At 41.0% G+C, this 13,975-nt stretch overlaps 1 protein-coding gene and 1 pseudogene across 2 annotated transcripts in view; both read right to left on the reverse strand.

Annotated features, from left to right (window-relative positions):
• VEPH1 (ventricular zone expressed PH domain containing 1) overlaps nucleotides 1–13,975 on the reverse strand; it is a 209,713-nt gene that overhangs the window by 178,947 nt on the left and 16,791 nt on the right. For both annotated transcript variants that reach the window (XM_065876610.1, XM_065876609.1), the window contains exon 2: nucleotides 4,566–4,781. In XM_065876610.1, coding sequence (XP_065732682.1) covers nucleotides 4,566–4,781 — 216 coding nt within the window. The remainder of the gene's footprint in view (nucleotides 1–4,565; nucleotides 4,782–13,975) is intronic.
• On the reverse strand, nucleotides 8,331–11,475 carry LOC136122561 (THAP domain-containing protein 7 pseudogene; annotated as a pseudogene).

The following is a 13,975-nucleotide window of genomic DNA, read 5'->3' on the forward strand; positions in this document are numbered from 1 at the left end:
GTGTCTTAAATATTTTATGTCTATTTTTTAATGTCTATCCATCTAATCCTCACAACAAACTCATGAGGCAGCTACTCTTACCTTCATTTTATAGATGAGGAAATTAGGGCACAGAAAGATGAAATGCCCAAGATCACCCTGCCAGTAAATGGTAGAGCTGGGATAACTTCTAGATGAACATGACCAGTCCTGCCTCTGAGAGCTGAAAAGGAAATGCTCTCAACATTGCCTAAGGCATTTTGCATGCCAGCCAGGGACAGATTTTGAATCTTCATGCAGCATTAACTGGGGAAGAGGAAATAAGAAAACTGAAGCGTGGAATCAAGGTGAATGGATAGTGGGGGGTCCTTCTATAAAGAAGGAAAAACAGATACTTTTGGATTTTCCCACAGTGAATTTGGTGGCTATTTCATTCTTCCCTCCTCCCTGCTTTGGCTACCTCCCTCTTCAAATGATCATCAACAGTGCGAGAAGATGTGGAGGAAGAGATAAAAGCCAGAGCTTACTTGGCATTAGCTCTGCTAAGCGATTTGGTTGGTTGGGGAAGAGGCTGAAACCACTGTAACTTGTACTGAGGAGAAAACCAAGCATTGGCTCTCAACATCATGATGGCTGGTCTGTCGGTTCTCTAGAATTTCCTTCTAGCCCACCAGTTATGTCAGTAATTACAACCCCCTTGAGGTGCATGTGTATTTTCTTCAACCCTCTTCAGGTTTGGATTTATCCTAGAATGTAATGTGCTTTGTGGAGGGGGAGAGGGGTATCTACTCTTTCAGGATTTTTCTACAGGCAAACAAATAAGCACTGGCCAACTCCATATAGAACCCTGGTCAGAGGAAGCTGTGGTTTGAAATACGTACTTCCAGATAGAGGCTGGATCACAAATGGAGATTGCTTTTATAATAAAATTGTTCTTCGTGAGCAGCAAGTATTGTTATGCCCATTTTACAGATGGCAGAACAGAGGCTTGGAGAGATGAAATAATTTGCCAATCTCTCACTGATACGAGACCAAGAGTATCTGATTCTAAGGCCCTCAAGCTCTAAAGCCTTTTGTTCTTCTACCTCTCAGCATCTCCTAAGGGAGTCAGAATTTCAGACTAGGAGGTGATCTGAGAGCTCACCTGATTCATCCTTCATTTTACAGATGTCTAAGGACACAGGGTGGGATGGCAGGATAGTATCACCCACCACAAAAGAAACCAGAACTCACAAGTGCATGCCTCAACCATGTACAGATTCTGCACTGAGGAAGGTATAGAAGGTGAATTCTGAAAATTTTACAACTATTTTGAGGTAAATGTTGCAAGTTCATACAGTTAGGACCAAGAAAAGAAAGCAGTATAACCACTAATTATTAAAAGTAGAACAGGGGGGCTTCCCTGGTGGTGCAGTGGTTGGGGGTCCGCCTGCTGATGCGGGGGATGCGGGTTCATGCCCCGGTCTGGGAGGATCCCGCGTGCCGCGGAGCGGCTGGGCCCATGGGCCGTGGCCGCTGGGCCTGCGCGTCCGGAGCCTGTGCTCCATGGCAGGAGAGGCCGCGGCAGTGAGAAGCCCGCGTACCGCAAAAAAAAAAAAAAAAAAAAAAAAGATATAAAAGTAGAATAGGAATGGTCATCTGAAGTAGGTTTGAGTGTACGTTGAAAAAGGAAATTTAGGGAAAAAAAAAAGGTTTTTTCTTGTGTGTGTGTGAACATATTTAGCTTCAAATGACAGCAAAGTGGCCAGAAAAAAAAATGTTTAAGAATACGGGCAGAAAAACTGGTGGGCCCTTGCTTGATCAGGTTGTGTGAGGCTGGGATTGCTTATCTTGGGAGGTAAGGTGGGCGGAGAGGGAATCTTTGTGTGTGTGTAGCTAAAAATGTTAAGTGGTTGACTTTAAAGTTGACCTATTGTTTTATTTTACTGAAAAAACAAAACAGAATATGAGTCATCTGGATTTCTACGTGTTTCCCACAAGAACCTATTTTACAAGTAGGACAAAATCTTCTTTTCAATATTTACCACAGGCCAAAATGTTCCCCTTAAAATCTGATTGAAAGCTAAATGCCAAAGCTGCAACCACAGGCTTGCCTTTGGTTCGTGGGAAATGACTTTCTGGGACCACACCCCTAGGGGTAGCCTGGACAAATTGCTGCACTTTGCTCTGAAAAAGGCAAGTTTACATTTAGGGCTTTCCATCTTCCATTATTACACCTTCTGCCTGCTCAGAGGGCACACGATGGACGCCCTGTGACCACACTGGCCCTACAGGCTAGAATCTCCCACTCCTGTGACTCACTTGTCCCTCTCAACCAAGACGCCTAACCCTTAGCCCTTTTCTCTGTCCTTTCCCAAAATGTCAGTGCTTGTCCTCAGGGCCCTGCTCTCAACAATCTCACAAACTCATTCTCCTTGATCAGCAGTGAGTTTCACGTTTTTATTTGCTCCCCACCATCCCCTTTTTAAAGTAGGAGACATAATGCCTTACCCAGAATGAAACACCCCTTTATGTTAGACTTTGGGGCATTTTGGAAGGTCAGCCTGCTTAGTTCTCTGATCTGGGTCTCATTTCACAAATGTGGACTTTTGTACAATCTGTTTTGTCTACTTGGAATGTTCTCTCACTCCACTTTTCCTGCCTGGTAAAATTCCCGATAATTGCTCATAACCCTTTCAAATTCGATCTCCATCCAGACTCTCTAGAACTGTACCAACACAGGAGCCGAGTGAACCTACTGAGCCCCTGAATTGTGACCAGTGCAAAGTAAGATATGCTAACACACACAATGGATTTATGAGACTTAGTATACAAAACAAGTAAAACATCTCATTAATTTTTATACTTCTTACATGTTGAAATAATGTTTTGGATATATTGGGTTAAGGAAAATATAATATCAAATCAATTTCATCTGTTTTCACCTCTTTTTAATATGGCTATTAGAAAATTTTAAATTCCATGTGTGGCTGATGTTTGTAGCTTGCATTGTATTTCTGTGGGACAGTGCTGCTGGAATCTAGACCAGTGGTTTTGAAATCACAGGGGGAGCTGGAGAATCGGGCTGACTTATGAGTTTCTGTCTGAATGTCTGTGGAGTGGCACTTTGGAGTGAAATAATCTATGTTTCGGATGTATTTCAATAACATAGTCAAGAATAATCAACAAACTAGTGGTTGCCAGTGGAGGGGAGGAGGGGCGACATAGGGGTAGGGGAGTGGAATGTATAAACTATTGAGTGAAAGATAGGCTCAAGGATGTATTGTACAACACCAGGAATATAGCCAATATTTTGTAATAACTATAAATGGAGTGTAACCTTTAAAAATTGTATAAAAAATAAATAAAATTTAAAAATTAATAAATACTCAAGATAAAAATAGAAGAATAATCAATGAAGAAAAGGTGTGTTAGGTCTTTGTTGTTATATCCAAAAGCATTAATCTTCCATTAATTTCGCTGAAATTCCCATTTCCTCCCCTCCCATCTCTAACCCTGGGGACAAAGGAAAAACAGTATGATAGTGTGTGGAGACTCTTTTGTTCAGTTGACCAGTCCCGGAACTGAGTAGACAAAATGCAATATGCTTCAGTTAAACACAGACAACTGTGAGAAAAAACAGAAAAAAGGAAGCTAATATTAGCTGCTCCACACAGTGCTAAACATAGCTGGAATTTCCTGACCTATGCTCAATAGAACACTAGTTCTGAGGGATGCTCATAAACGTTGTGTTGGGGTGAGATGGGGAAGGAAGTTACATGGTCAAATCAGACTGCAAAATGCTGTTCTAAACAATTAACCAGCTTTCTTTATTGCAGGACTTTTCAGAGCTTTTAATGTGCTATGAAACATTCTGACAGCTCAAAAGGGAAAAACTGAATTCAGTGTTTCCCAACTTATTTGACCACAGAATTCTTTTTAAAGAAACAAGTATCAACATTACTGGTTGGTAAAATTTGTCACAATGTCACTTCATCTGCATTTTGTAGGGAGGAAACCGTGGCTTAGAAGTTATGTGACTTGTCCAACATTTTAATTTTACATAATTAGTTCATGGCTAAGCCAAAATTCTAAATTCATGTTTATGCCAAAGGAAAGAACTTAAACATGGTCAGAAGAGGCAAATATTATTATAATGGAAAATTCACAGTACATACAGAAATGCACTTAAAAATGACTTAGCCACTTCTCTCCACATATTCCAAGTTCACTGCCCCTCAACTCAGACTCCAACCCCTCTTTGGTCTCCTTTTCTGAATTTTCCAATGTTCCTCATTTGGATCTGGACACACAGTGCTTTACTGTTAGCTTTTTTTATATACACGTCTTATCTCTCCAAATAGATCAGAGCTTGTTGTGGTGTTACTCTGAATTCCCCTCAGTGTGTCTTGCATACAGTAGGGGCTCAGTACAACCTTCTCGGTTTATTAATTACCAGCCTGCTCAGCTTAGCTACTGATGGTTGGTGGTATCTTTTTACAGTACCTGAATGCTACAGAAACATTGGCTCTCGGTTCAGAGACACCACGTGTTCACCTAAGCTGCCAAGCCGGTCTCAAATAGCATGATGCTGAACACTGACGTACCTGTAAAATGCAACTCATGATATCAGATGCGATTTTTGCGTGGGGAGTGTCTTCATCTTTCCCGGACGGTCTCAGGTTGTGTTCCAGGCAGGAGTCCCAGAGCCCCACAAGGGCCTTTGCGTGCTTTTCAATCGACTCTGTTTCTCTGATGGCTGTTGTGATTCGTGTGATACAGATTTCAACCACTGCTTGGTCATTGTTATTGGTTTGGTAATCCTGTTTGAAAGAAAACCTTCATGTTAAATAATACTCTGGAAAGTTATCTTTTGAAGGACCTTCAAAATATGAACTCAGTCACTTAACAAATGGGTGTGCCACACTGCGGCTAAAGGATGAGGTTGTAAAGCCCAATGCAATACCTTCTTCTTTGGAGATGGGTACTTTGTGGACTAGGCAGATTTGCAAACGTGCTAAAATGGAGCAGGTTTGTACTATCACAGATACACAGACAGGGAGCAGAGAGAGTCCAAAGGAACTTAATTATTCACTCGCACGTGGGTTCAAATTTCAGGCTATTTCAGTTTCTAAGTTCATTAGAGGTCAGGGTTTATTCTTTGCTCTGACATTTCAGCAACTTTTGTGAAATGTTTCAAATTACTCTCCAATTTCCCCTCAGGAGTGTTCTCTCTCTTTCTGCACATAACAGAACTTATCATTTCATCTCTTCCTTTTCAATTCAAATAACTACCAAGTCCATTGTAGCTCTCCCCAACCAAATTTCCCTCCATTCCCCTATTTTAATTCTTCCTCAAATACCTAATGATCTTTATGGAGAGGTAATATGACCCTTCAAAAAATCTAAATGTGAAAAATAGGTCCATCACTTTAACTTGGAAAATTGGCCTGTGAACTCTGTGTGGTGGATTGGCAAAACTGAACACAAAACAGAGCAGGGAAGAGCTTAGATTCTTGCACCATCATGTGCCATAAGAGCCAGGAAGTGGTGGGGCTTTCCTGTCCAACTGCAGGCTCTAGCTTGATCTTTTTTCTACTTTTACAACTAATGTTGCAGTAAATACCTTATGCGTGAAGCCCTCTCCATGCTGTAGATTATGTATAGTCCAGATTCACCAGAAGTGGAAATTTCTGAGACAAAACTCAGGAACATTTTAAGGCTCACGATACATACTGCCAAACTATTTTCCAGAAAGGTCTTACGATTTATACTCCCATCAGTTGGGTTAAAGCGAGCTCTGCCCATTGTACCTTTGCAAGAGCAGAGTATTTTTAATTTTTGCTAATTTGATCGGTGAAAAACAGTATCTCATTGCTGTTTTCCTTGGAATTTCTTGATCAGAAGTAAGGTTGAATATTTTCACACGTTTTATTTGTCATTTGTATTTCCTCCTTTGGGAATTGCCCACTGTATCTTATGTCTATTTTTCCTTAAATGACTTCATTTTTTTTTTTTTGGTCCTTCTTTGGTGAAATAATATCTTTTTCTATTAAGGATATTATGTCAACCTTTGGCATATTGGTTGTGAGTATGTCCCCATGTTACATTATTTTTAGTTGTTTTGCTGCTCTTATTGACATGCTAAGGTTTTAGATAGCCAAATCTATCAGTCTTTGGGGACTTTATTGTTTCTCCTTTTTTTAATTGGAAATTAAAGTTAGTTAAATTATTTAGTTTTTTGAAAAGATAATACATGGACATGGTACAAAAATACAAAAGACACAAAGAAAAGATTTACATTGAAAAGTTAGTCTCCCTTTCACCTCAGTTCCCTTCCCTGGGGAAACCATGCTCACCAATTTCTCACGTATTTGACAGATGTACTCTATGCTCATACAAATCTCCATCTACATGCACTCCTTCCTTCCTCCCTCCCTCCCTCCCTTTCTTTGTGATTCCTTTAATAGCTTTTTATTAACTTCATGTTTTCTTTATTCAAAGGTTTAATAAAAATTTACCTGGAGACTTCCCTGGTGGTCCAGTGGCCAGGACTCCACACTCCCAATGCAGGGAGCCCAGGTTTGATCCCTGGTCAGGGAACTAGATCTCACATGCCACAACTAAGAGTTCACATGCTGCAACTAAAAGATCCCGCACATAGTAGCAAAAATCCTGCATGCCACAACTAAGATCCGGCACAAATAAAAAAATAAATATTTTTTTAAAATTTACCTGTATTTTTTCTACATTAAAAAAAACAACTCAACAACATTTAATGTTTAGTATTTTAGAAATTAATCTTTTAACCATTCACTTAGCTCTTGAGTCTATCTGGCATTTATGGAAGTAAGTAAAGATGTTCATTTTCTACGAATTAGCTCATCTAATTTTCCGATCATTATTCACTGAATAATGCATTTCCTAGTTATTGTTTTATGTGTATATCCGGTTCTAATTCAGGGCTGTCTCTTCTGTTTACTTGTTCAATTTTTTTTTTTTTTTTTTGTCTCTCGTAAGTATTTGTCATAGGCTTGCTTCATTAAAGCCACAGCAGTGCTACCTACACACAAACCTTGCCACACAGTCCCCACTGGTGGGTTCCAGTCTGCGGTCTCCTGGAGCTGAGGCCTGGCCGTGCCACCAGAAGCCTCAGGATCAGCCAGTCTTGCCTGGTTCTCTGTTCATGCCAGCAGCTCCCCACCCCTACCGGGGGTGCCCCCGCCAGGTAGTTGGAAGGCCGGTGGGAGGAATGCAGGCCGACTTCTGGCCTCTCCCCGCCGGAGCGGAGCCCTGGGGGGGCTGGAGCCGGCTCTCCTGGCCCCTCTGTGGCTGCCTTGCTCCTGGGCTGCACTGGAGGCTCCTACCTGGGCCGGGAAAGCAAGGGCAGGCCACCCCACCGGGTCCTTCCCTGTCCCGGCAGAAGGTGCTGAGAGTCCAGCCCGGTGCAGAAGCCACCACTCTGCCTCCCTTCTGGGAACAAGCGCCCTTCTGCCCCAGCTGCCAGGAAGCCACTTTAGGGAAAGATGGTCTACCTTCCGGGCCTTCGAGTTCGTTTCCTGCCTCTGGTTGTGCCCCGCGTAAATGCAGCACCTGCCACTCCTCAGGCCTTGCTGAAGAGCCCCGGGTGCCGTGTGCTGGTGACCGGGTGGCCCTGAGGCGAGGGGAGTTCACCTGTAGCCACCTGCAAGCTAGCAGCCGGCGGTGCAAGATGCGCCTCAGCTGGCCTCAGAGTTTGGGCTCGGGAACCACCTGTGAACCCTGCTCTGCGTCCGCCTCCGGTAATGGCCGTTCCACTCTCCCAGGCGTAATGTGAATCAATGAAGTTGTACTCCGAGGGCCCCCCAAAAGCAAATTTCACAACACTGTGTGGCCGTTTCCAGGACTAGAAAGAATTCAGTGGTGCTCTCGGGGCCGTTGTGGCCGAGGCCCAAGAGGCAGAGGTCACGTGTGCTGTACGTCACCTCACACACTTACCTGATGACCACAGGTGAGGGGAGGCCTTCCACATTCCAGCTGAACTGAAGGAAAATGAGGACACAGGTCGAGGCCAGGATGGCTGCCCACGTGCCTGTCCCTCTGCTCCCCACATGCCTCATCCCTGCCCTCCAGGGACCAGAAAGGTCATTGTAGGGCCCTCACTACTTGCCAAGCATAGCAGCCTCAGGAGGTCAGTAATCGTCATTCTTGTGTTTTTCCGATGAGACAGGCCTGGTGGTGAGTGGGGAGCTGAGCCAGAGAGCAGGGCTTCCTTCTAGAATCCCATTTATTTTGGCATCTGGCAGGTCTGGTGAAGGCAGCTCAGGTCAGGTCCCTCTCCAGGAGGATTCTGAGTTTGGCAGAGGCTGGAGCCCTGACGGGCAGCCCCTCGCTCAGGCCATGCTGCGGCTTAGCTGCGTGGCAAAGTCCTGCGCATGCTCCTGCAGAGTCCGACGGGCAGCCGCCTGGGCCCTCTTCTCCCGCGCCGCGCCTGCTGCAGCTTGGTCAGCCTCTGCTCCCGCCGCTTGCAGGCCTGCAGCTGGCGCTGGGCCTTGTCCAGGGCGTCAGGTGCGGCTTCAGCCCGCCGCTTCCAGAGCAGGCCGCTGCCCACCCGGTCGCTGGGCTCGTTTCGGATGGAGGCTCCGGCGGGTGGCGGGAGGCGCGGCACGCAGGCCGAGGGGGAGGCGGTCCTCGGCTCCAGAGGCGACGGCTGCCGGTTCCCGCTTGGGTGCCGGATCAGTGCTGCGGCCCGCTTCATCTGCCTGGGCGCCCAGGGGCCCCAAGCGGTCTGAGAAGGCGCTACTGAGGCGAGCCTCCAGCCTCTCCGTGGGGTAGGTAGGCAAAGCGGCAGGGGCTGACGCCTCTTCCGCCGGAAGGCAGGTGACGTCAGGAGGTGGAGGCGGAGAAGTTGGCATTGTGGACCCTTGGCCCTCAGAGCAGTGCTTACTGCGTCGCGGGAGCTGGCTGACTTTAGGAGGTCCAAGTGGGTAACTGTGCCCCTGGGTCCTGGTCGTTGGGCGGAACTTGGAGAAGCACTCAGATATTGTGGGAACTGCTCCCTCCTTCAGCCTGTGATACCCACTGATTCCCACCAGTTCAAAGCAGTTCTCCTCAAAGTGTTTGAAGCAGATGTACTCGGGAGCCGGGTCCCACAGGCCCTGGCCATTAGGGTCCAGGCGCTGGTAGTTGGCCAGCCACAAGCCTCGTCTCTGGTTGTCCTTGTTGGGAAGCCTGTGGAAGGAGATGCCACGGTTGCACGTCTCGCATGTGTCCCACGTGCACTTCCCTGCACAGAGCAGTGACGGGACGTGGTTTCACCATTGCTGCGCTGAAGTCTGGCGAGGTGTGATACCGAGCCGTTTAGCTCGTCTTCTTTTTTTAAAAAAATTTATTAATTTTATTTACTTTATTTTTGGCTGCGTTGGGTCTTCGTTGCTGAGGGCAGGCTTTCTGTGGTTGCCGCGAGCGGGGGCTACTCTTCCTTGCGGTGCGCGGGCTTGTCGTTGCGGTGGCTTCTCGTTGCGGAGCACAGGCTCTAGGCGTGTGGGCTTCAGTAGTTGTGGCACGTGGGCTCAGTAGTTGTGGTGCACGGGCTTAGTTGCTCTACAGCATGTGGGATTTTCCCAGACCAGGGCTCAAACCCATGTCCCCTGCATTGGCAGTCAGATTCTCAACCACTGCGCCACCAGGGAAGCCCTCTAGCCTTCTTAACTGTAGTATTTTTTCTGATCATTCTCTTGGGTTTACTAGAAAGATTTCTGTATTGTATCTGTACCTTTTATGTATCTCACGGCTTATTGTGTCAGCTAGAATTTCCTAAGCTATTTCACATAAAAAGGATAAAAGAAAGAATGCGGTTTAGTTTCTGGTTTTAGTTCCTGATTTTTGATATATACAATTTTATGGCCAAAAGCAAGAAAATACTGTGTTTTAAATCATATAGATGCACCACTTTCTATTTTGAAAGTTTAAATATTTGTTTTAATTTTTTTCATGTCCTTTCAGCATCTATAGAGGTAACCAAGCATTTTTTTCCTTACCTGGCTTATGGATGTGAAGTGTTACGTTATCATATAGTATGAAATTTCCGGATATTAATCCATCACCATATTCCTAGAATGAACATCGCTTGGTTTGGTGGATTGTTTATTATATTTTCTTTTACCTTTCTCCTTTGTTGGTGAGTGTATTTTTAATTTTAATGCAGCAGACTTATGACTTGTGCCAGAACCTATATAGCAAATAGGTACTTATAGAGCCAAGTCATAGAGAAAAATGGAATATTAGAGGGCAAATAAGTGACGCTGACTTTTCCAAAAATCTCTGCAGCAACAGAAAAACCAAAACCATCCTTAGGGGAGAAAAATAACAGAGAACACCATTGGGCTAAAATCACTATCTTTGGCCATAACTGTTCTTGTAAAAAGCAGTTATTTTAATGGCATCATCTTCAAATATGAAGCAGCATCATATTGGTTACTTTATGTAATAAAGGGAATATACATAAAATCAGATGAAACAGAACCAATACCATAGACAGAAGGAAGCCTGTATTCCAACTGTAAATGCTAAGATGGTTAATATGATTGCTCCATAACATTTTCTCTAAGCTCTCTGGACTCCAAGAAGAGGAGGAAATTGTGTACCACAGTGCTTCCGGAACATATAATCGTACCTGGTACATAGTTGATGCCCAGTAAAGGTTCATTGGTTTTATTCATTTATTTAATTTATAAAAAATTGAAGTATAGTTGATATATATATCACAATATACAATATTATGTTAGTTTCAGGTGTGTTAGTTTCAGGTGTACAGCATAGTGGTTCAGTATTTTTGCAGATTATATTCCATTATAGGTTATTATAAGATAATGGGTATAATGCTATATAGTAAATCCTTGTTGCTTATCTGTTTTATATATAGTGATTTATATCTCTTAATCCCATACCCCTGATTTGTCCCTCCCTTCTTCCCTCTCCCCTTTGATATCCACAAGTTTGTTTTCTATGTTTGTGAGTTTGTTTCTGTCTTGTATACATTCATTTGTATTATTATTTTAGATTCCACATATAAGTGATATCATATAGTATTTGTATTTCTCTGACTTATTTCACTAAGCATAATATTCTCATTGGTTTTAATTGAATAGGAAAGAAGATTTTGTTGGCACTAATTTTCAGAATTTAATTATGTGAAAAAATATATTTACGAATCTTAATTTAAAATTTAATTTAAAAAATAGGAAATAAGAAAAAAGCCTCCCTTTTCCCCTACTCATTACCCTCCCACAAAGAACCAAGTTATTACTTTCTTGTGTGTCCTTACAAAGACTTTATATACATATTCAAGCAAATGTACATATGTACATAGAGAAATATATGATACACATACATACGTACATATACATATATACTCCCCCACTCCTTATTTTACACACAAATGGTAGCAAAATGGACATACACATCTGCATCTTGCTTTCTCACTTCATACTAAATCTTGGAGATCTTTTCAAACTAACATATGAAGAGTTTCGCCATTCACGTTTATGGTAGGATAGTATACCAATGTAAGGAGGTACCATAGTGTATTTAATTTGCCCCCTATTGATGAACGTTTAGGCAGTTTCCAGTCTTTGGAATTATGAAAAATGTTGCATTGTCTAACTTCATATGCAAGTTACTTCACACTTACAGGAGCATGTGCATAGAACAAATTCCTATAAGTGGAAGTAGATTGGTGTCTCTCCATTACTCTTCTGTTTTATATTTTTTCTTGGTTGTTATTATCACTACTGTGAGTACTACTACTGCTACCCAGAGGAGCTATAGAATCATCTTGCCTAGTTCAGAAAGAAAATTTCTGATGATGTTTTTATTAAAATATTTCAACTAATTTAGGGATAACTGACATATTTATGATGCTGAGTTTCCTATGTAAGAATATAGCATGCCTCTACTTTTCAGGTCCACTTTTGTGTCCCTCAGAAAGATTTTAAAAGATTTCTTAATCTAGAGCATGCACATTTATTCATGCAGATTATTTATATATATCTACTTTATCTTTCTTTTGACATTCTAAATTGGTTCTTCTTGGTGACTATTTCCACTAACTGGTTATTATTATATAAAATCTACCAATTTCTGAACACTAATTTAATACCCTACCAATTCACTGAATTCTTTTAATGTTAGAGTGTTTTCAGTTGATCCTCTTGGATTTCCAGTTATGTTCTCATGTTATTTGCAAAAGATGGCAATTTTACCTCCTCCTTTTTAAACTTTTTGCTAATTTTATCTTCTTATTAATTGTTTTGGCTAGAATCTCTAGAAAAATGTAAAAGAATTACATTATACTAGAAAGTCTTGTACAGTTCCTAACTTTAAGGAAAGTACTCCTAGAATTTCTCTAGTAAGTATTATGCTGTTTTTTTGTAATGTTAAGAAAGTACCAATCTATTCCTGTTTTATTGAATTTATCTTTTAATCAAGAATGGATAATGAATTTCATTAAATGCCTTTTTAGAATTTATAGATATATTATTTTTGCCCTTAGATCTATTGATATGATAAATTATAGACACAAATTTCCTAATGTCAGTTATCTTTGCATTCCTGGAATATATCCTATTGCATCCTGGGAAATTAATTTTTTAATGTGCTACTGGGTTTGGTTTATTAATATTTTATTTAATAATTTTGCATCAATATTTGAGGGATTTGTCTTTATCTTTGTCAGGTTTCATACCAACTTTATGACAATTTCATAAAAAGATTTTGGAAGATCTTTCTTATAGCCTTACTTAAATTTTTTTACTTTCATGTATTATGGCCCAAGAGAAGTGAATTAAAATTTCCTACAACTAATATATCTTATCTTTTTTTCCTGGTATCTCCTAAAGTTTTCATTTTATGAATATTGTTGCTATATAATTTGATGCATAGATATTCTTAATCTTTATAACTTGTGAACCAAATCCTTTGTCGTAAAAATTTCCTTTCTTTGTCTCATTTAGTGTTTTTGGCATATGTTTTTCCTTGTCTGATATAAAGATCATGAGTTCTTTCTTTTGGTTTGCATTTTCCTAGCATCATTTTCATATTTTTAACATTTCTTTTACATACTTTTACATTGATTTACATCAAATGAATGGCTGTTAATATAACTTTGTATAAAACAATTTAGTAGTCATTATTCAATGCTTCTTAATAGCTGAAGATATGCCTAGTATATAGGTTATACAAAAATAAGAAGGTAGTACTTGATCATATGATTCCAAATCATTCTGTCAGCACTTTTTTAAAATTAATTTTTATTGGAGTATAGTTGATTTACAATGTTGTGTTAGTTTCTGCTGTACAGCAAAGTGAATCAGTTATACGTATACATATATCCACTCTTTTTTAAACATGGTGGGATTACATGCAGAGTTCACAGATCTTCATTTGAGAACAGAGGGCCCTGCTTTAGCAGATATGTGGACAAACTGCTTCTCAGAATTTTCAGCAAAGAGGATTAATTTTGACTCAGTGTTGACTTTCTGTCTCAAAGTGTCATTTCATGTGCTTTATTTGGTAATTTGGCATGGTACAAAAAATAATAATAAACTCATATTAGTTTTGAATATGTGGCATATGGTTTTGCTGTAAATATCAAAAGGATTTGCTTTAATTTGAATTAATTTTAACATGTACTTTAATCAAGTAAATTATTGATTTTCATCTTTTTATTATTACATTTTCTAAATCATTTTATTTAATATATGTCTCTTGTTTGCTAGCTTTTGCCTTGTGATCCCATCTAAAAGTCTTTTTCTTATAACAGACAAGTTTGACCATTTAGATGAAATGATATGATAGATATATTTGATCTTAATATGTCATTTTATTTTGTACTATGATTTTGTTTTTTCTTAACTTTTGGAGTTCAGTTATTTTGCTAGGAAGTGGCACATCTTGGGTTAGACACAAACAAAGCCTGAAGGCACAAATAAGCTGTATGAACAGGTAGCCTAGACTCCTATGTCATCTACTACTATAG

This window comes from Phocoena phocoena, chromosome 4 (assembly GCF_963924675.1).
Source record: "Phocoena phocoena chromosome 4, mPhoPho1.1, whole genome shotgun sequence".
Lineage (NCBI taxonomy): Eukaryota > Metazoa > Chordata > Mammalia > Artiodactyla > Phocoenidae > Phocoena > Phocoena phocoena.